A 20,457-nucleotide genomic window follows, 5' to 3' on the forward strand; every position below is an offset into this window, starting at 1 on the left:
TTTCCAGTATCCTGGAGATAGTGAGAACTGCAGATGCTACAAAGGCAGAGTCAATAAAGTGTGGAGCAGGAGAAAGCACAGCAGGTCAAGCAGCATCGGAGGAAGGGAGTCAACGGTTTAGGTCAGAACCAGTCCTGATGAAGGGTCCTGCCTGAAACATCAACCCCCCCCCCCCCCCCCCCCCCCCCCCCCCCTCCTCTGATACGGCTTGACCTGCTGGGCTTTTCTAGCTCCACACTTTATCAACTCTTTCCAGTGTCCTGCCATTGACAGAGTACATCTTTGACTTGTTATTTCTTCCAAACTGCATCACCTCACACTTTTCAGGGTAAAATTCGATCTGCCACTGATCTGCCCATCTGACCAAACAGTCTGTATCTTCCAGTAACTTGAAACTTTCTTCCTTACTATTAACCATCACATCAATCTTCATGTCATCCACAAACTTACTTATCGTCTCCCACTTCCCCACATTCCCATCTATACCATTTACATCAGAATTTACATCACGCACAGGCAGGATTGGGCACAAGTGACAAGTTTTGCTTTCTGAAAGATGTTAGTGAACCAGATGAGTTTTTATGACATTCAACAATGGTTTTGTGACAACCATTACGAGCTTTACAATTCCAGATTATTAATCAAATTCCACCAGCTACCATGGTGGGAATTGAAGGAATGTCTCTGGTTAAAGTCAAACAAACTGTAAACATATTCAAGTTACAGTAAGATGTTGTAGTGGGTACACTGAAAGGATACTTTAAAATCCTGGGTGGATAGGAGGTTAAAATGGACATGGAATTCACCTTTCTATAATGCATTTGGCTTATGGCAAAGTGCAAAGAGCAGAGTTTAAAAAAGAACAATTACACACTGTGTCAGTGTTTTGTCTTAATCATATGGAATAATGCAGCACTGAAGGAGACCATTCAGCCCATCTTGTCTATGTTGGGTTTTTGAAAGCTTTATCCAATTAGTCCCAACTCAGCATAACCTTAAAGGCAGGGTTGTGGCTCTTGTCACATAGTGGCTCTGGCTCTGCCTCTGCCTCTAAACCAGCAAGTTCTGGGTTCAAATCCCACCTTCCACAAAGCTATGTCTGAACTGACTGATTTAAAAGTAAGCTTTAAAGAAGTTCTTCATGGGTTGCCCAACTCATCCAATGGAATAGTGGGTTCATCCAATGGGTACAGAGTCCATGATCTATAAGCAAACTTATTGGGCCTTGAGATTTGACCTCAAATGTGTTAGGGAGAAGAGTAGACAGCCATGGTGAGATCTTCAGATCATAGATTCAACATTGCTTTTCTGGTAACATAATTACTACTCCACCATTTTAGCAATTCTGATTATTATCAGCACAGAGTTTGAGGTCAGACTGCTTTGCGAGATATATTGATGTGATGTCTCATGATATCATTGAACTCACACCAACATTATAAGTTATTTTTTTAAAATTAACCTGTTAGAAATGTTTTGACATACCTCTGTAAGAGTTGGCACTCAAACCTTGACTTTCTAGTCCAGAAGTCAGGACACTAACACTGCACCACCACCACCACCATCATCATCATCCCCATCCCCATCCCCATCCCCATCCACTTAACACCATGCCATACAAAATTTTAAACTTACCCCTACAGCATTAATATACACTTCAAACTGACTCACATTTCAGTTCACATGACATTTAATCTTTTGAAAGTCTGAAATATTTGATCAATTTATTTAATTAAAAAAGAGGTTTTTTGAAATTAAGTACACTAAGAAAAGATGCTCAACAGATATCACAATTCTGGCAAATACTAGAAATCCTCTTGGAAAACAATGGCATTGACAGTGTCTCCAAAATCCAAATTCCCATGGCCCTCAATCATAAAAGTGAAAGCAAAGTTACCATAGTTCTGCTATCTTGGTAGAGAGGCAACTGATAGTGATTTAACCGGAGGGTCACAATGCTACAGATGAGGGGAAAGGTTGAGAAGGACAGTCCTTCATGACAGTGCAGCTGTTGTGGGATCTGAACCCATGCTGTTGGTGTTACGAACCAGCTGTCCAACCAATTGAGCCCCTTGTCCCCCCAACCATTGACCCAGCCAAAACAATCATCACCAATGCCTTCATTTGTGAACAATGGCTACTCTGATGATGTACTGGAATCTCATTAGGGGGTGGGTGGTGTTGCCATGGCCATTTGTATTCCTCGCGTGGAAGCATCACAGTAACACCCAACTTCATGCTCAATTAACGTCCTACAGGGTGATGTAAAACTCGACCTGACTTTCCTTTCTCCAACTCCAGATTCTAAAGCCTATTGTATTTGTCAGCAAAAGCTCAAGCCAAGGTTGCTTAATGCAGCAACACTTAGATAATTATAAAATACTTCAAATGTAGTAAAAAGTCCCAAGACACTTCACAGCGGTGTTATAAAACAAAACATGACTCCGATCTGGAAGGAGATGTTAGATGAAGTGACCAAAAGCTTGGTCAAAGTGATACATTTTAAGGAATGTCTTAAAGGAGATAAATGAGCAACAGAGGCTATCCAGGTTACTGCAGGTCCTCACCCACCACCACCCATCCCAGCACAGTGACTCAGCGCCTGGGACTTGGGTTCAATTCCAGCCTGATACTGTCTGTGCGGAGTTTGCACATTCTCCCCTTGTCTGTGTAGGTTTACTCTGGGTCCTCCCACAATCCAAAGATGTGCAGGTTAGGGGAATTGGCTATGCTAAATTGCCCCATTGTGTTTAGGAACATATAGGTTAGGTGCATTAGTCATGGGTAAATGTAGAGTAATAGGGTAGGGGAATGGGTCTGGGTGGATTACTCTTTGGTGGGTAGGTGTGGACTTGTTGGGCCAAAAGGCTTGTTTCCACAGAGAGGTCCAGAGACAAGGGTGAGAACTTAAAAATCAGGGCATTACTCGACCAGGAGCCAATGTAGTCAATGAGTACCAGGGTGTTTGGTGAACAGCACCCAATGTGAGTTAAGACATCGACAGCAAGGAACTCATGGAATTCCCAAATCTAGAGGCAATAAAGGCACTTGTATACAGTGACAGAGTCCCTGCCTCTGAGGCAGTTAGAGCCTGGTTCAAGTCACACCTGCTCCAGAGATGTATAACAATTTGGTTAGAAAATATCTAGAAAGGTCATGAGGGTTTTGATGGCTGTTAAGTAGAAGGAAGGCAACATTATGGTGGAATTGTGGTCTTAAAGATGATAGTGGTTTAATCACATAGCATTGCCAATGAGAGAGCTGGATTTGGTAGCTGGGGAACAGAGTAGGATCCATTGGTTTCTCCAATATTTAATTGGAGGAAACTTCAACCCATTTTCAGCACTGGATGCCAGATAAGCGATCTGATCATTTTGCAACACTTGAGGTGGTGTCAGAAGAAGTGATAGTGATATAGAGCTGGGTATTGTCAGTGAACATGCCTCTTGACATTCAGGGTCTCCACAGATCAATTCCACACACAGCAGTGCACTCACCAACTAAGGTCTCAAAGAAATTGCCATCTAATCATTTTCTGGTTTTGTTGCACATCAACATGCAACATATAAACTTGAACATACCAACACAATTTCTGACACAAATTCCAATTTGATCATAGCTTAGTTATCAGAAGAAGGAACCCTATCTACACCCATTGGGAAGGATATTTACTATCAATAATGGCACCCCATACTCACCTGAACAAGATTTGTTAACTCAACACAGACCACAGCAAGAAACTCATATGTTTATGCAGGGAAAGTCAGACAGAAAAACGGCAATTAGACCATCCCTTTGTCTTTCTATTTTTGTTCGTTTAGTACAGGAATATACAAGATTTTTCTCTTTGTTGAATACTCAGAAACATCCAATAATGCCCCATGGACTACACGAATGAGTTGTAACTCATTGGTAAATGTGCTCCAGCTACATTCCAGTCCCTCTGGAACATGCACACTTATTAAGTTTATTTTTATTATTTAACTACTATTGAAATTAAATCCACATTCCTGTTAATTTCCATATATCTTGAGCTACTAATCTTGTTGTCCCAATTTGGGATTTATTCAACGAAGAGATAATAACATTAAGAACAGTTCTTTCCAAATCTCCACAACATTGAAACTGGATAAAATCAGCAAGGTCAGAAGGTATCAGGACAAATACAACAGTTTCTATCTACTCCAGAAGGCAAGTTACCAGATATTGAGGAACCAAAGACACCCCATAGCAGTGGTTTCAACCCTGTTAGTCAGGTCAAATACTATCTTAAAATGTGCATATCAAGGCATCACTGAAGGGATTGAGTCTAGTAAAACTGCCAACTTTAAACCGCTGTATCTTTGTGGCCGTTACTTTATTCCTTCAGTTGAATCATTGGCCCTCAAAGCCCTGATATCAGCTTACTGTTTAAAACCACAATATTCATCTGCAAGGTGAAACAAACAACAATTATAAGTAAATATTCAATTTATTCTTAGGCAGAGCTCCTGATAAGTATCAAATAACTCCTCCATAAAGTGTGGCAATCAATACCGTGTTTGGATTCTAACAGGGGCAATCAGGTCCAGACCTCATCTCAACCTTGGCCCAAACATGACCAAAAGAGCTGAAATCCAGGGGTCAGTGACTTTCCCAGACATCAAGTCTCCCTAAGTGTGACACCAAGGAGTCAATTGAATTCATGGGTCAACAGTATGATGGAATACTCTCCTGAATATATACCACTCTGGTGTTCAAGAAGCTCAACACAATCCAGCATCAACCAACTGCTTTACTGGTACTCCATCCAACTTCACCACTCGCTCCCTGTACCACTGATGCACAAAGCCAGCAGTATGTACCATCTACAAAATGCTCTGGAATAACGCACCAAAGCTCCCTTGACAGCACCACCCAGACCTATGATCACTACCATCTAGAAGGACAAGGGGAGCAGGTGCAAGGAAACACCACATACAAGTTTTCATCCAAGACTACATACCATACTGACTTGAAACGATACCACCATTCCTTCAGTGTCACTGGAACAAAATCCTACACTTCCTTCCCCAACAGCATTGTGGGTGTCATGACTAAATGGACTGCATTGGTTCAAGAATCATAGAATCCCTACAGTATGGAAACAGGCCATTTGGCCGAACAAGTCTACACTGACTCTCCGAAGAGTATCCCACCCAGCCCATTCCCCTACCCTATTACTTTCTATTTTCCCCTTGACTAATGCATCTAACCTACACATCCCTGAACACTATGGGCAATTTAGCATGGACAATTCACTAACCTGCACATCTCTGGACTGTGGGAGGAAACCAGAGCACCTGGAGGAAACCCACATAGACACGTGGAGCATGTGCAAACTCCACGCAGACAGTCGCCCAAGGCTGGAATCGAACCTGGGTTGCTGGTGCTGTGAGGTAGCAGTGCTAACCAATGAGCCACTATGCCACCCTAGAAGATGACACAGCATCACTTTCCCAAGGGCAAGTAGGGATGGTTAACAAATGCTGATCTTGCCAGCGACAGTGACATTCCGTAAATAGATTAAAAGGAGCAAGATTGCCTCAAGGTCTTAAAACAGTTTATCAAACCCTGAATGCAAAATTGCTTTGCCAAAGGAGTATAAAAATGGGAGGGAAAACCATCAACATCTCAGCTGAGAAAATGCAACATTTGACTCAAATCATAAATGAATAAAGAGCTTTTATCTGGCAGCCAATTTTTTTTCTGTCTCCAGTTTTCAAATAAGCACTTTAGAAAGAAATTAAAAGACCACATCAGGAAATCCAGCAGCTGCTAGTGGTTACTACAGGTGTGTTGTCAGTTCACACAGAGCAGGAGGGTTCCTGCTTTGATTGCCAGTCTTTGCTGAGTTTGCTGATCTTTTGACAGGGTTGACATTCTTGACTGCTATCTGCTGAAAGGTGTGTACACATATGCTGAGAAAGAACTGTACACAGCTCAGCTGCAATGACGGACAGAAATGAAAGCTCACTGACATTCAATGTCTACGAACATACAGAAAATCACGCACTTTACAGCACAAAAGGGAAACAGCTGTTTCATCCTGCCTGGACAAGCAAACTACTTTTGCCCATACCCCATCCTTTCCCCATACAAAAAGATTTTCATTTATCTATCACTCTGCACAGCCACTAGATGTCCCAATACACTACATCAAGTAAAGTACAACTAATGAAGGTGATGCCTTAGTGGTAGTATCACTAGATGATTAATCCCAGCAATCCTGGTAATGATCTGGGGACCTGGGTCCAAACTGTGTTCAATAAAAATCTGGAATTAAGTAATTGTAGAAACTGTAGGTAATTGTCAGGGGGATAAACCTAACTGGCTCACTAATATTCTTTGGGAAGGAGAGCTACCATTCTTTGAAGAGAAAATGAGGTCTGCAGATGCTGGAGATCAGAGATGGAAATGTGTTGCTGGAGAAGCGCAGCAGGTCAGGCAGCATCTAGGGAACAGGAGAATCGACGTTTCGGGCATTAGCCCTTCTTCAGGAATGAGGAAAGTTTGTCCAGCAGGCTAAGATAAAAGATAGGGAGGAGGGACTTGGGGGAGGGACGTCGGAAATGTGATAGGTGGAAAAAGGGCAAGGTGAGGGTGATAGGACAGATTGGGGTAGGGGCGGAGAGGTCGGGAAGAAGATTGCAGGTTAGGAAGGGGGTGCTGAATTTGATGGATTTGACTGAGACAGGCTGGGGGGAGGGGAAATGAGGAAACTGGTGAAATCCGAGTTCATCCCTTGTGGTTGGAGGGTTCCTAACCGGAAGATGAGGCGTTCTTCCTCCAACCATCGTTTCGCTGTGGTCTGACGATGGAGGAATCCAAAGACCTGCATATCCTTGGTGGAGTCGGAGGGGGAATTGAAATGTTGAGCTACAGGGTGGTTGGGTTGGTTGGTCCGGGTGTCCCAGAGGTGTTCTCTGAAACGCTCCACAAGTAGGCGGCCTGTCTCCCCAATATAGAGGAGGCCACATCGGGTACAGAGGATGCAATAGATGATATGTGTGGAGGTACAGGTGAATCTGTGGCGGATATGGAAGTTTCCTTTGGAGCCTTGGAGGGAGGTGAGGGGGGAGGTGTGGGCACAAGTCTTGCACCTCCTGCCGGTGCAGGGGAAGGTGCCGGGAGTGGAGGTTGGGTTGGTGGGGGGTGTGGACCTGACGAGGATACAGTCATCGATGTAGCGGAGGAAAAGGTGGGGGGTGAGGCCAGTGTAGTTGCGGATACAGTCATCGATGTAGCGGAGGAAAAGGTGGGGGGTGGGGTACAGTCATCGATGTAGCGGAGGAAAAGGTGGGGGGTGGGGTACAGTCATCGATGTAGCGGAGGAAAAGGTGGGGGGTGGGGTACAGTCATCGATGTAGCGGAGGAAAAGGTGGGGGGTGGGGTACAGTCATCGATGTAGCGGAGGAAAAGGTGGGGGGTGGGGTACAGTCATCGATGTAGCGGAGGAAAAGGTGGGGGGTGGGGTACAGTCATCGATGTAGCGGAGGAAAAGGTGGGGGGTGGGGTACAGTCATCGATGTAGCGGAGGAAAAGGTGGGGGGTGGGGTACAGTCATCGATGTAGCGGAGGAAAAGGTGGGGGGTGGGGTACAGTCATCGATGTAGCGGAGGAAAAGGTGGGGGGTGGGGTACAGTCATCGATGTAGCGGAGGAAAAGGTGGGGGGTGGGGTACAGTCATCGATGTAGCGGAGGAAAAGGTGGGGGGTGGGGTACAGTCATCGATGTAGCGGAGGAAAAGGTGGGGGGTGGGGGTGAGCTACCATTCTTACCTGGTCTGGGCTACACACAACCCCTGCAATATGGTTGACTCTTAACTGCCTTCTGGGCAATTAGGGATATGTAATAAATGTTGGCCTAGCTATACCCTGTTGATGAAAAAAAAGTACATGCAGTTTTGTTCTTTTACTTTTCAAAGCTTGATCTTTATAATCTACTGTAGATTCATTTCCAGCACTGTTTCTGGTCAAGCATTCCAGACTCAAGATATTTGTAGAGATGGACCAGTTCAGCCAGGTGAATGAGAGTGTCAGTGAAAGGGTATTGGTTGGGTTGGCGTGAGAGCAAGAAACAGAAGGCTTGGAGGGCTTTGCTGTGGCAGATGAATGTGTACAGGGACTGGATGATCGAAACATCAATTCTCCTGCTCCTCAGATGCTGCCTGACCTGCTCTGCTTTTCCAGCACCACACTCTCAACTCAGATTCTATATACCCTTTACACAACAAATCCTGAAATTTCCTTCACACTTTGAATTATAATCTTAAATTTATGTCAACTTGCTAACTTGATCAATGGAAATAACTGGCCCGAGTTAAGGTGTCAACTTTCAACATATGAGGGAAGTGAGAACAAAGAACAAAGAAGCTTCCAGCACAGGAACAGGCCATTCGGACCTCCAAGCCTGCGCTGATCCAGATCCTCTATCTAAACTTGTCGTCTATTTTCTAAGGGTCTGTATCCCTTTGCTGCCTGTACATTATGTATCTGTCTAGATACATCTTAAATGGCGCTATTGTGCTCCCCTCTACCACCTCCGCTGGCAACATGTTCCAGGCACCCACCACCCTCTGCGTAAAGAACCTTCCATGCATATCTTCCTTAAACTTTTCCCCTCTCACGATGAACTCATGATCCCTTGTAATTGAGTCCGCCATTCTGGGAAAAAGCTTCTTGCTAACCACCCTGTCTACACCTCTCATGATTTTGTCGATCTCAATCAGGTCCTCCCTCAAACTCCGTCTTTTTAATGAAAATAATCCTAATCTACTCAACCTCTCTTCATAACTAGCACCCTCCATACCTGGCAACATCCTGGTGAACCATCTCTGCATCCTCTCCAGGTTACTAACCAGCCCTGATCAAACTATACCTTAGCCTTTCTTCAGAAGAAAACTGGATGTGGGAGGAAAGTTACACAATTACAAGGAAGATTAATCAAAACACACAACAGAGGAGCATTCCTATCTGAACTCAATTGAAAAGCTTAAGATAACTAAAGGATGATAATTAAACACTGGTTTAGCCAGCAATGCCCACATCCCATGATGATATTTTTCAAAATGGCTCGGCATTTGATGATGTGCATCTGGTGTCTGTGGCTCCCTATGTGTGATTAGTTAAGTCTGTGTTTAGTTGCAGAAGAAAGAAACTAAACTGTGGGCAAGTAGCTGTAAGCATGAGAGCAGACATTTTAAAGAACTGAGTCACACTCTTGTTCTGGACATACAACCTGGGGCTTTATTTCTGCATATCTCTACAAAACACAGAGATCTCAATCAAGATACCTGGGACACTGCAATTGGTTAAAAATCCTAGGGCTAGGGAGGGAAGCAAAAACCTTGATAATTTAGATTGTATGGTCATATGTATTCAAGTGCAGGGGTACAGTGAAAAGTGTGTAATGGTGCCATCTTTGGTACAAAGGTACCTAGATACAAAAAGATTAGGTACAGAATAGTAAAAGAGAGAAACAAAATTAGAATATTAAGCATTACTTTCATAGAATAAGTAGAAAAATAAATAAATAACGTCAAAGTTAACATTGAAGTCCTTCTTAACATAAATTAGAAAAATAAAGGAATAAAATTCAACAATCTTTCTTGAGTGCTTAGCCATGCTGAGGCCGAATCTCCTCCAGTTAGCTCACTCTCCAGGAGACCCCAGCTCCTGTTCTCAATGGCGCTGCCAATACTCGGAGAGGTCCCTTACCACTCGCTTTTCCTGTGTTATTCTTGTTCTTAATTATCATCTCCTGCTGAAAAATGGGCTTATGTGGTTGTCTAGTGAGGAGGAGAGGTTTCTTGGTTTGGGTGTGATGCCTCCCCCTTCCCACATTCAAAAGCCCTTCTAACACGGACAAGGCTCAGATCTGAAGCATGGTCAACTTGACGCACCAGAGAGCTGTTTAACCATAGCAAGAACTTCCAGGACAATTGCATAGGAGACGATTTATTGCACGGGGGGTATGGGGGAAGTATAACAAACAGTTTCCACTATTCTTTTACACATTTTAAATTTAATGGAGCATCATCTTGATGAAAAATATTCAGTTCTGAGCTTTGTCTGAAAAGTAATGAAGTGATATAATTTGAGCTACAATTTAGCAGCATACAAACAACCCTAATCACAACAACCCTGCATTACAATAGTACCTACAGCAAGGAGCTTGTGGTACAGTGCTGGTGTCACTAGGCCAGGAAGTTCAGGTTCTAGTCAAACACAGTGTGATGCTAGAAAAGCACAGGGGGTCAGACAGAATCCAAGGAGGAGAGCTGATGTTTTGAGCGAAGCTCTTCATCAGGAATGCTGAAGAGCTCATGCTCAAAATGTCGACTCTCCTGCTCCTCAGATGCTGCCTAACCCGCTGTGCTTTTCCAACAACACACTCTTTGACTCTGATCTCCAGCGTCTGCAGTCCTCACTTTCTCCCAGTTCAGTTCAAATCCCACATTCCCTGGATGTGTGTCATTACACTTATGAACATGCTGACTGAAAATAGCCTTCATGTGGCATGGCGGTACTGTCTTCACCTCTGGTCCAGAAGATCCTAGTTCAAGTCCCACCTATGTCAGATGTGTTATAACTTATCTGAAAAGGTTAGTTTTTCAAGGTTAAATTAATCAGGCACAAGTCCTACCTGCTCTGGATGTATTTTATAACACACATTAAAAATATCAATATTACAGCATGACTAATATAATTGACTATGTTCAATTATATGCAGGTGGAGGGGTAATAATTGTGACTTCACTTGAGCATATTTAAAATGGACACTAGTGCTCCTCAGGCATTCAGTGCAGAGGGCGTGAGCAAGTCGGAGAACCTCCTCCAGTCTGGTCTGCCCTTGGGTATGGCCAAGATGGCTAGTACCAGGTCCAGGCAGTGGGCTGTGGAGGGGTTCATAGATGCCAACTGTCTGCCACTCTTCCGCAGCTATGTTCATGCCCAGGTGTCCTTGGAGAGGGAGCATGCTGTGTCCACCAACACTCTTGATGCCTTTGGAGACAGGTGGGCACCGCGGGGGATACAGTGCTTTGTCTACTCCTCCTACTCCACTTTGATTTAAACTCTTTCCCCTCTCCTCACCTTGGATGATCTGATTTACCCTTAATAGGCTTTGAACAGAGATGATTTATGGTGTGGTGATGCATTTTGGAAGATCTAATGGAGGAGGGAATCACAGAATAATTAGCAGAGCTCTTAGTGACATCAAGATACAGGCAGATCTAAGCGTATACCACAGTCTCCAGTTCCCTGAATGTGGCAACACGGTCAATAAGGTGGTCAAGAAGGAATATAGCATGCTTGCTTTCATCGGTCAGGGAATAAAATATAAAAATTGGCAAGTCATGTTGCAGCTTTATAGAACTTCACTTTGGCCACATTTGGAATATTATGTACAGCTCTGGTCGCCACACTACAAAAAGGATGTGGAGGTTTTCGAGAGGGTACAGAGACAGTTTACCAGAATGTTTTCTGGTTTGGAGGGTAAAAGGTATGAGGAGAGATTGGACAAACTTACTTTGTTTCTACTCGAATGTCAAAGGGTAAGGAATGACCTGATGGAAGTTTACAAAATTACGGGAGGCATGGATACAATATATAGACAGAATCTATTTCCCTGAGTCAAGATATAAAAACCTGGGGGCATCTAGGGGACATAGGTTTAAGCTAAAAGGGGATAAGTTTAAAGAGATGTGAGAGGCAAGTTTTTTTTTACACAGAGGGCTTTAAGTGCCTAGAATGCATTGCCGGTGATAGGGGAGGGGGCAACATTTAAGAGGCATGTTGACAGATATATGAATAGACAGAGAATAGAGGGATACATTGAGGCAAAACGTGTTTAGAAAGGCATCATGTGCCAGTGCAGTCATGGTGGACTGAAGGGCCTGTTCCTGTGCTGTATTGCTCATTGTGTCTTTGTACTGGTGATGGTTAATAAGTGAAGAAATACCATGAATGGTTTAGTGACAGGAGAAAATACTTTCAGTTCTGTGCGATGACACTTCTGGATGTTACAAAAAGAAGTTAAAAGGGATACTGCAGCTCTTCTGATGCAGTGGTATTGTCCCTACCTTTAACCCTCAAGTTTGGGTCCAAGTCGCACCTACTTCAGATATATATTGTAATACGGCTGAAAAGGTTTATTAAAAATATCTATGAAAAAGGGACACACTGAAACTGTGTGTGGTTGAGTTGGGAGCTACATGCTTGCAATATTTCATTCAATAAACAAATGTAAAGATTGGTTCCAGTTTCCTCCTACAACACTGGCTTCCTGGAATAAAACATTTGTTGTCTCACAAAGCACTTAGAACACCCTGAGGTTAGGATAGGAATTGCATATTTGCAACTCTCGTCTTTAGGTTTTCTTCAACCGACCAAAATGTCTGCCAAGCACTTTTCCTGAAGATAGTGCTGACATTTTTAAAACATTCTTTCATAGGATGTGGGCATTGGCACTCCTTTTATTCCATTGTATTTAGCTAAGTTCAAATTCCCAAGCTGCCATGGTAAAATTTGAATTTATTTCTCTATATCATTAATCCAGGCCACTGGATTACTAGTCCAATAGGATAACTATAATGCTATCTTATTCAGACAAGATAATATTATAAACTGTGGACTGCTAAAGTCTGGAAGCAATTTTCTAACTTTTCAGGTAATTTCACAGGTCAGCAGTGTCTATCAGTACTTAGCACGGAAACACCTGGGAATTGTCTGTACCGATGTGCAGCAGAATGACCTAGTACTAGGGTCATTGCTCAAAAAGGAGCCAGGGATTTTCCATGTGCTCTGGTCAATATTGCTTTTTCAAATCACAGCATCAGAAACTAGTTATTCATCTTCATTATTAGTTTTATAAGTTAGTTTTCACAAAGTGTTTATCTATGCAACAGAATAAGTTACATTTCAAAGTAACCGATTGGACACAAAGAGAAATTGAATGTAAATCTTTGTATTAACCCTGGTACAATTTCATCCCAACACTGTCAAAGTCCAAAACATTTCATGTTTGTTTGATACAGTAATTAAGGGGCTAATTTTAATCTGACTCTCTTGGTGCGCATACCATAGAATCCAGGTGACAGAATTTATTGCATAATGCAGTACGTCATGCGAATTTGGGAGCATTGGTTTTTGCACACCATGGCTCATTGACTTTTGAACCCAAATTGTTTATAAATTGCATTAATTTGAAAATCATGCTTTTAGCACCATTTCAGAGTCACGATGCTACATGATTGTAATCAGAAGGTGAGGTGAGAATGACTGGCCTTGACATCAAGGCTGTATTCGACTGCATGTGGCATCAAGGAGCCCTAGCAAAATTGGAATCAATGGGTCTTAGGAGCGAACTCTCCACTGGTTGGAGTCTCACCTGGTACGTGGGAAGATGACCGTGGTTGTTGGAGGTCAGTCAGTTCAGCTCCAGGACATGGGGGGGCAGGAGTTCACCAGGATGGTATCCTGGACAGAACTTTCTTCAGCTGCTTCATCAGTGGTCTTCCGCCATCATAAGGTCAGAAGTGCAGATGTTTGGCAGTAATTGCACAATATTCCGCACCATTCAGGACTCGTTAGACACTGAAGCAATCCATGTTCAAATGCAACACGATCTGGACAATATCCAGGCTTGGGCCGACAAGTGGCAAGTAACATTTGCGCCACACAAATGCCGGGCGATGACCATCACCAATAACAGACAATCTAACCACTGACCCTGACATTCAATGGTGTTACCATCACTGAATTCCCCACTATCAACATCACTGACCAAAAACTCGACTGAACTTACCACATAAGCACAGTGGTTACAAGAGCAGGTCAAAGGCTAGGAACACTGGGGTGAGTAATTCACCTCCTGAGTCCCCAGAACCTGTCCACCATCTACAAGGCACAAGTCAGGGGTCTGTTGGAGTGTTCCCCATATGCCTGGATGGGTGCAGCTCGAACAACACTCAAGAAGCTTGACACTAACCAGGACAAAGCAGCACACTTGATTGGCACCACATCCACAAGCATCCTCTGCCTGCATGACCGATGCTCAGCAGAAGCAGTAGCAGTGTGTATTATAAGACCAGAAGACATAGGATCAGAAATTAGGCCATTCGGTCCATCGTGTCTGTTCCACCATTCAATCATGGCTGATGGATTTTTCAACCCTATAATCCCACTTTCCCCCATGTAACCTTTGATCCCCTTGGCAATCAAGCACTTATCTATCTGTTTTAAATATAGTCACTAACCTGGTCTCCACAGCTTTCTGTGGCAATGAATTCTACATATTCACCACTCTCTGGCTGAAGAAGTTTCCATCTGCAAGATGCATTGCAGAAATTCACTGAAGGTCCTCATAGACCACCTTCCGAATCCATGACCACTTTCATCTGGAAGAACATGGGCATCAGAAACACAGAACACCACCACCTTCGAGTTCCCCTCTAAGCCACTTACCATTCTGACTAGGACATATATCACCATTCCTCCACTGTCACTGGGTCAAAATTCTGGAATTCCCTCCCTAAGGGCATTGTGGGTCAACTCACAGCAAATGGACTGCAGCAGTTCAAGAAGACAGCTCACCACCACCTTCTCAAGAGCAGCTAGGGATGGGCAATAAATGCTAACCAGCCACTGACACCCACATTCCACAAATGAATAAAAAAAGGCACAAATTTGAGATTCTTTCAGTTTATATCATTTTTTTTTTAGTTTTAACTTAAGGTATTTGTAATGCCAAAATTTTGGAAGATTCTATAAGTAGCAATCTGTCTTTTACTGAGAAATAAAGAATAGCCAATACACTGTTATTGTTCTGCAGATAGTGGCTTGAATCACCTGAGTAAGCAGACAAGGCCTCAGTTGAACATCCTACAGGAAAGGTGCTCACTCTGAATGTACAGCATTTCCCTCAGTATTGCAGTTAATCCGCCTAGATTCTGTGCTAAAATCTGTGGCTTCAAATCCCCAAACGTCTGACTCAGAGGTGACAGTGTCACAGTTGGTACTCTGACTCACACCAGCAAATGCTACCATTGAATCATAGCTGACTTTTGTACACTGAGCTTGATCTGCTTCAGTCCAGTTTGGTTCAGTAAGTGCTACTTATTAGGAGTGAAAGTAACTCATTTTGGCTCAAAAGTATGATCCGTTTTGATATATTCCATGTTAAAACAAAAACAGACATGTTTAACAAGTTTTCAATTATCAGTGTTACTCTCAGCATTTCTCCGATGTTGGCATTTAAGTATATAGTAGAAATAAGCCACACGTTTGCTGTTGTTGTTCAGATTTTGTGGCACATTGCCTTATGCATGCTGTTAGTGCCAAGCAATAGGAGTATTGACATCTAGACAGTACACTTGCAGGTCTCTAAAGCTTGGTTTTCCTAGCTTGCAGCCAAGCCCACTGGATTTAGGTAGGAGATGTGTTCCTCTGAGGGAGAACTGCACATTCAACATCAGAGAAATAGATCAGTGCAGGCACACACTTCTCAGCAGTTTGGTTCACAACACTTTGATGTGACAATGGATTTCTCCATCCACTGGGTGTGTTACCTAATTAATCAACAAACACCTCATCCGAAAAGCTCTGCTTTCGAAATAAGGTCAGAACCAACATTTGCCTTTTGCTTTCAATCCAGCTGACCGTGGTCAAGAGTACAGCATTCTCAAGTAATAACTATTTCACAAAACAGGAAATATAGAAATAATAATCCAGATTCAGAAATGAGGAGGAGTTAATGGTGCCAAATTAAAGATGGGCCCTTTCTCCAAACTAAAATCCAACATGGGATCAGAGGTGAATAATCAATAGAGTAGCACTCTGTAGATTTTAGTCTAAAAAAGATTTACAACAAGAAATGTGATCATTGCAACGCATAGTGCTGTCTGTTCCTAACATAAAGTTGGTTAAGACACGCCTTTAGTATTATAAAGTCAGGAAGTATGCTTTACAAATTGATATCACATGAAGGAACAATCAAACACATTTCAAGAGTGGCATTTCTATTTTATTGGATTAAGAGTATTGGAAGCTGTCTCAGCTTCCCAAAGACAGAAAGGGCAGCTTCCTTAAAAAAAAAGCTTTCATGGAATGTAGATATCAATGGCAAGAGCAACATTTGCTGTTGATCCTTAATAGTCCTCAAGATGGTAGTAGTGGTAATGAGTAGCATTCTTAAACCACTGCTCAGTCAACATGGTGTCGGTGGACCCACAATACTGGGAAGGGGAAAAATGATTAAAATTTGTCTTTTCAAGAGTTCAAAATGAGCCAGAGAACCATCAGTAGTTTCTTTCATTCCTGGTCTGATATTCTACTATATTGACTTGACTTGAAAAGAAAATGAAGAATGGTGTAAGAGAAGTTAGCAATTAATTATTGTTAAGTTTGTCAAATTGCCATGGTGTATTTCAATCACTGCGTTAACTGAGAGGGTGAGCAACCAGTATGATTCAGATCATCAGGAGCTTAACTAAAATAAAGGTTTAGAAAATTGAGATTATTCGCTTAGGTAAAGAAGAGAATTGGAGGTAATCTCATGGAAACGTCAAGCTTACATGATTTCCCCAGGCAAATAGCTTGTAATGCTAAAGAGAGAAGACAGTCAAGTTAACAAAGAGAACGTTAGGTTTATGAATAATGTCAATAGAATCTTTTTATTTAAAGGGAAACAATTAACTAAAATTAACTAAACTGAAAAAGTGCATATAAATGTTTTGCAGATCCAACTTCACGCATTCTTGTTGACTTAAAGGATTTAAGGTTAGGTTAAGAACACCTAGGTGAGATTTGAGTATCAAAAGGAATCTGATTGATAGAATATTCCTCTTCATAATATGGAAAGCAAAAAGAATCGGGCACCATAAAATCACTGATGTACACAACACACAAGTTGGTTCACTATTGCAGTTACATGTGTTCGGCTCCAGACGGATCGGTGATGAGAGTCCAATACCAGCACATCACAGGTGATGAGAGATTGACTTGAAGCCGAAAAGACTAGCATCTTCTGATAGCGCAGGTCCGATTCCCCTTCTGGCTTGGGAACTGCCTTTCTCAGAGTGGAAGGCAATGGCAACAGGTCACAACAAAAACTGCCAAGAAGGTAGCTCAGGTTGAAGCATCAGAAGACACTGAGCCAAGGACCAACCTGCTGGTATAGCTCAGTTAATGACAGATCATAAACAATCACCTCCAAACCCAACCAACTGTTTCAATCGATTTTTATTTGGAAACAGGTGAATTCCCAATTAATGCCCATCACTTGAATAAATACTCAATGCAAGAACAATTATCACCATTTTAAATATTTTAATAAAACAATATGAAAATGGAAATCAAATTAAAAGTTAACAAAGAGCTGCAGGTTGCAGTAAGGAAAAAGAATTTAAATTGAATGCCCTCTATGTGCAAATCAGTCCACTATAGAGATGAGGCAGCCCATCATTTAATTGCTATTACTTCTAGTGATCAAATTCTGGATTTTGCTTTAAATAGACATCACCTAGGTGAAGGGACAAGCACCAAGACCACAGGACACTGCCAAGGTCAAAAAGAACAGGAAAGAAAAGGTAAATCGAGATCAAAGACCGTGTGATGCTGACTTGTGTTTGAAAAGATAAATGAGCAGCTCACTCCAGCACATAAAAGGTGTTTTCAACATTGGAAAAGTTTTAATTGCAACAAGTCTGAAGAAAAGAAGTCTTTACAACCGTTGTTAAGTCAATTTTAAATGCACGAGGGAACAGGGCAAGAAGGTAAACCTTACAGTGCACATATCCAAATAGAGTTTGCCAAAGTATTTGCGAAATACAGAGAAGAGTCAGCTTGCCATGAACAAAACAGGATAAATTATCAAACTCAAACATTCAAAACAGGATAAATTATCAAACTCAAACGTCCAAAGAATGAAAGGGGAGCACCAAAAAAAAATCTTCTCTGAAGTGTCAGGATAATGAAGAGAAGTCAGCAGGACCTTGTCAACCAAAGGGGAGGTAGGTTGACTCATGCATTGCTGAAATGCTAAGCACATTCCCTACCATGTTGAACAAGGGCAAGCAAACATGCTGTTGCAAAACAATATATTCCTCGCCTCACACCTGCTAATAGAAAAGGGGCAACAAAAATACTGTACCTCTTTCTGTCTGGTGCTTGAATGATCAAATTTAGTGGCTCATCATCCTTGACTCTTGAATGACAAGTCACCCGATTTAGGCACAAGACTCAAAAATAATTTTATATATAAATGTGAAATATATAATTCCGATCTTAGAGCCGGTTTCATCTTAATTATAAAGCGTGACATGTAGGAAAAGAAAATTTGACATCGAGCAAGTGCAGCTCTTGACATAGTATATGAAGCAAAGTAATGAGACGGGCAGTTTGTTGCAATGCATACAGCTCTTACTACCAATTGTACCATTTGGTAAATAAAGTTTTTAAGCAGTTAAGCATAAAATTCATTTAAAAATTACACCGTTCACATTGTAAATATTTATCTATAACATATCCCACTGCAAACACTGTCTCAAAGAACCACAGTAAAACACACCAGGATTCTCTGCTAACAATTCCTTCATTTACTGGGTAATCCGTTCAAATGCCCTCTGATGAACTACAACCTTGTATGTAACGTATTGTTTATAACCAGTCATTAATACAGGAAACAGCTAATACATCCGCCCTGTAACGCACTCCTTGCTGTAATACTCCCGTACCACAACCTCTCACAGAACACACATCATTTACCTCATTTGTAGTCAACAATCTTATACAAGGCTCATCTTCTTAACTACAGCACAACCTCTCATGTAACATGCAATAATTCAGCTTCGGTCGCTGAGAGGGAATGTGTGCATAAATAAAAATTAGATATCTGTAACGTGTTCCTTGAGAAAGGCAGGCTTTTTAGCATTGTTTGATACACAAGATCTACTGGTTAAATGGTCAGCTTTTACAATTAAAAGTTGATATGAAGAAATGTCCCCAAGTCCCAAGCATCAGCGCTTCATTAAGAGGTGGGAAGTGGGGAACAATGAAAAACAAACGATCCATTGCTTGATCTGTTAGAAACCTTGAAAAAGATCGCTCCCTTTTTGGGAAAGTATTTGGTAAATGGGTAACGTTGGAGGGTAAATTGCACCAAATGTTGTCGTGGCGTTGCTAGAAAAAAAAACCCTAATCACTTGAGACGTCAGAGTAAAAGACCTGGATATATCAGGACCGTTCTCACGCCGAGAGAAGCACTAAAGACGGTGCCTCTTTAAACTAAACTGCGATTGAGGACAACAATGCAACTTGTAATCCTTAAAACAAAACTGGGCATTGTTAACGAAACGGCCATCCACTGTAATAGCCTGAATGCACTTCACATTATCCCGTCTGAATTTACAATAACTAGGGCAATGAATCCTGGAGTTAAAATGAAATGATTTCTTTCCCACTTACAACCTTATTAATAAAGAGTGATTGGATTTCAGGTTCAACTTGAATAAAACACCGAGCATTAGTTTCAATAAAATGAAAGACGTAACTGTACAGTAAATAAAAGAATCTTTTCTGCCAATCAGTGTGAAACAAAAATCATTCAGTGGCGACATTTTAAATGTAATTTTAATCAAATGCCTAAGTGCTTTGATTAATTCAACTCTGTTAATTTGATCATCGTCTTTTTTTAACTGAAAAACAGGTTGATCAATAGTCAATTAAAGAAGCTAAAATAACTAGAAATATTAACACAATTAATAAGGTCTTGTTTTGAATCTACTGGTATCAGAATCTATGATTTCCCATTAACTGCTTTGTTGCCTTATTCTGTAGGTGGTGCTGATGTTATTCAAACCTTTGTGCATGCCTGTGAACCGGTCCTTCAGCACAGTTAACTCATATATCTTCCCAAATTCCTCAAAGAGGGGCTTCAGGTCATTCTCCTCCAGGTTCCGTGGGATCTGGCCAATAAACAGCTTAATGGCGTCGTGGTCCTTCATCTGGCTGTGGTTGAGCTGAATATCAGCCTCGTTCATGGGTTGATGATACTGGGAAGGCTGCCGCTGCTGCTGCTGCTGCTGTTGCTGCTGCTGCTGCTGAGCTCCGTCTGCCTCTCTCAGTCTGGCCATCGCTAACCAACAGAATGAAGAACACAGGAGGCACCACTCAGCTGTAGAGAGAAAAAAAAGACTTCCTGTTTCAGCCTGTGTGCTCAGTGGTGACACCCCTTGAGGACTGGCTGTCTGGAAAAGCTGTTTGTATATTCCCCTTTCAGTTTAGCAGCAAGCAAGGTTTAAAGAGATCGCTGCTAATTAACCCTTGGAAGGCAGAAATGCTTTTCCTTTGTTGTTCTTTTTGATCTCCTGTTCAAAACGTTTGCATGAAAACAGTTCCAAGGTAATAGAGTGAGAAATCGTAAAGGGAATGTATTTGT

At 42.0% G+C, this 20,457-nt stretch overlaps 1 protein-coding gene across 2 annotated transcripts in view; it reads right to left on the bottom strand.

Moving 5' to 3' along the window:
* Positions 1-20,205, bottom strand: part of celf5a (cugbp, Elav-like family member 5a) — a 454,097-nt gene extending 433,892 nt beyond the window's left edge. For both annotated transcript variants that reach the window (XM_043721365.1, XM_043721364.1), the window contains exon 1: positions 19,879-20,205. In XM_043721365.1, the coding sequence (XP_043577300.1) occupies positions 19,879-20,152 (274 nt within the window). In that variant the 5' untranslated portion in view covers positions 20,153-20,205. The remainder of the gene's footprint in view (positions 1-19,878) is intronic.
* Positions 20,206-20,457: the final 252 nt, after the last annotated feature.

This window comes from Chiloscyllium plagiosum, chromosome 31, assembly GCF_004010195.1.
Source record: "Chiloscyllium plagiosum isolate BGI_BamShark_2017 chromosome 31, ASM401019v2, whole genome shotgun sequence".
Classification (NCBI taxonomy): domain Eukaryota; kingdom Metazoa; phylum Chordata; class Chondrichthyes; order Orectolobiformes; family Hemiscylliidae; genus Chiloscyllium; species Chiloscyllium plagiosum.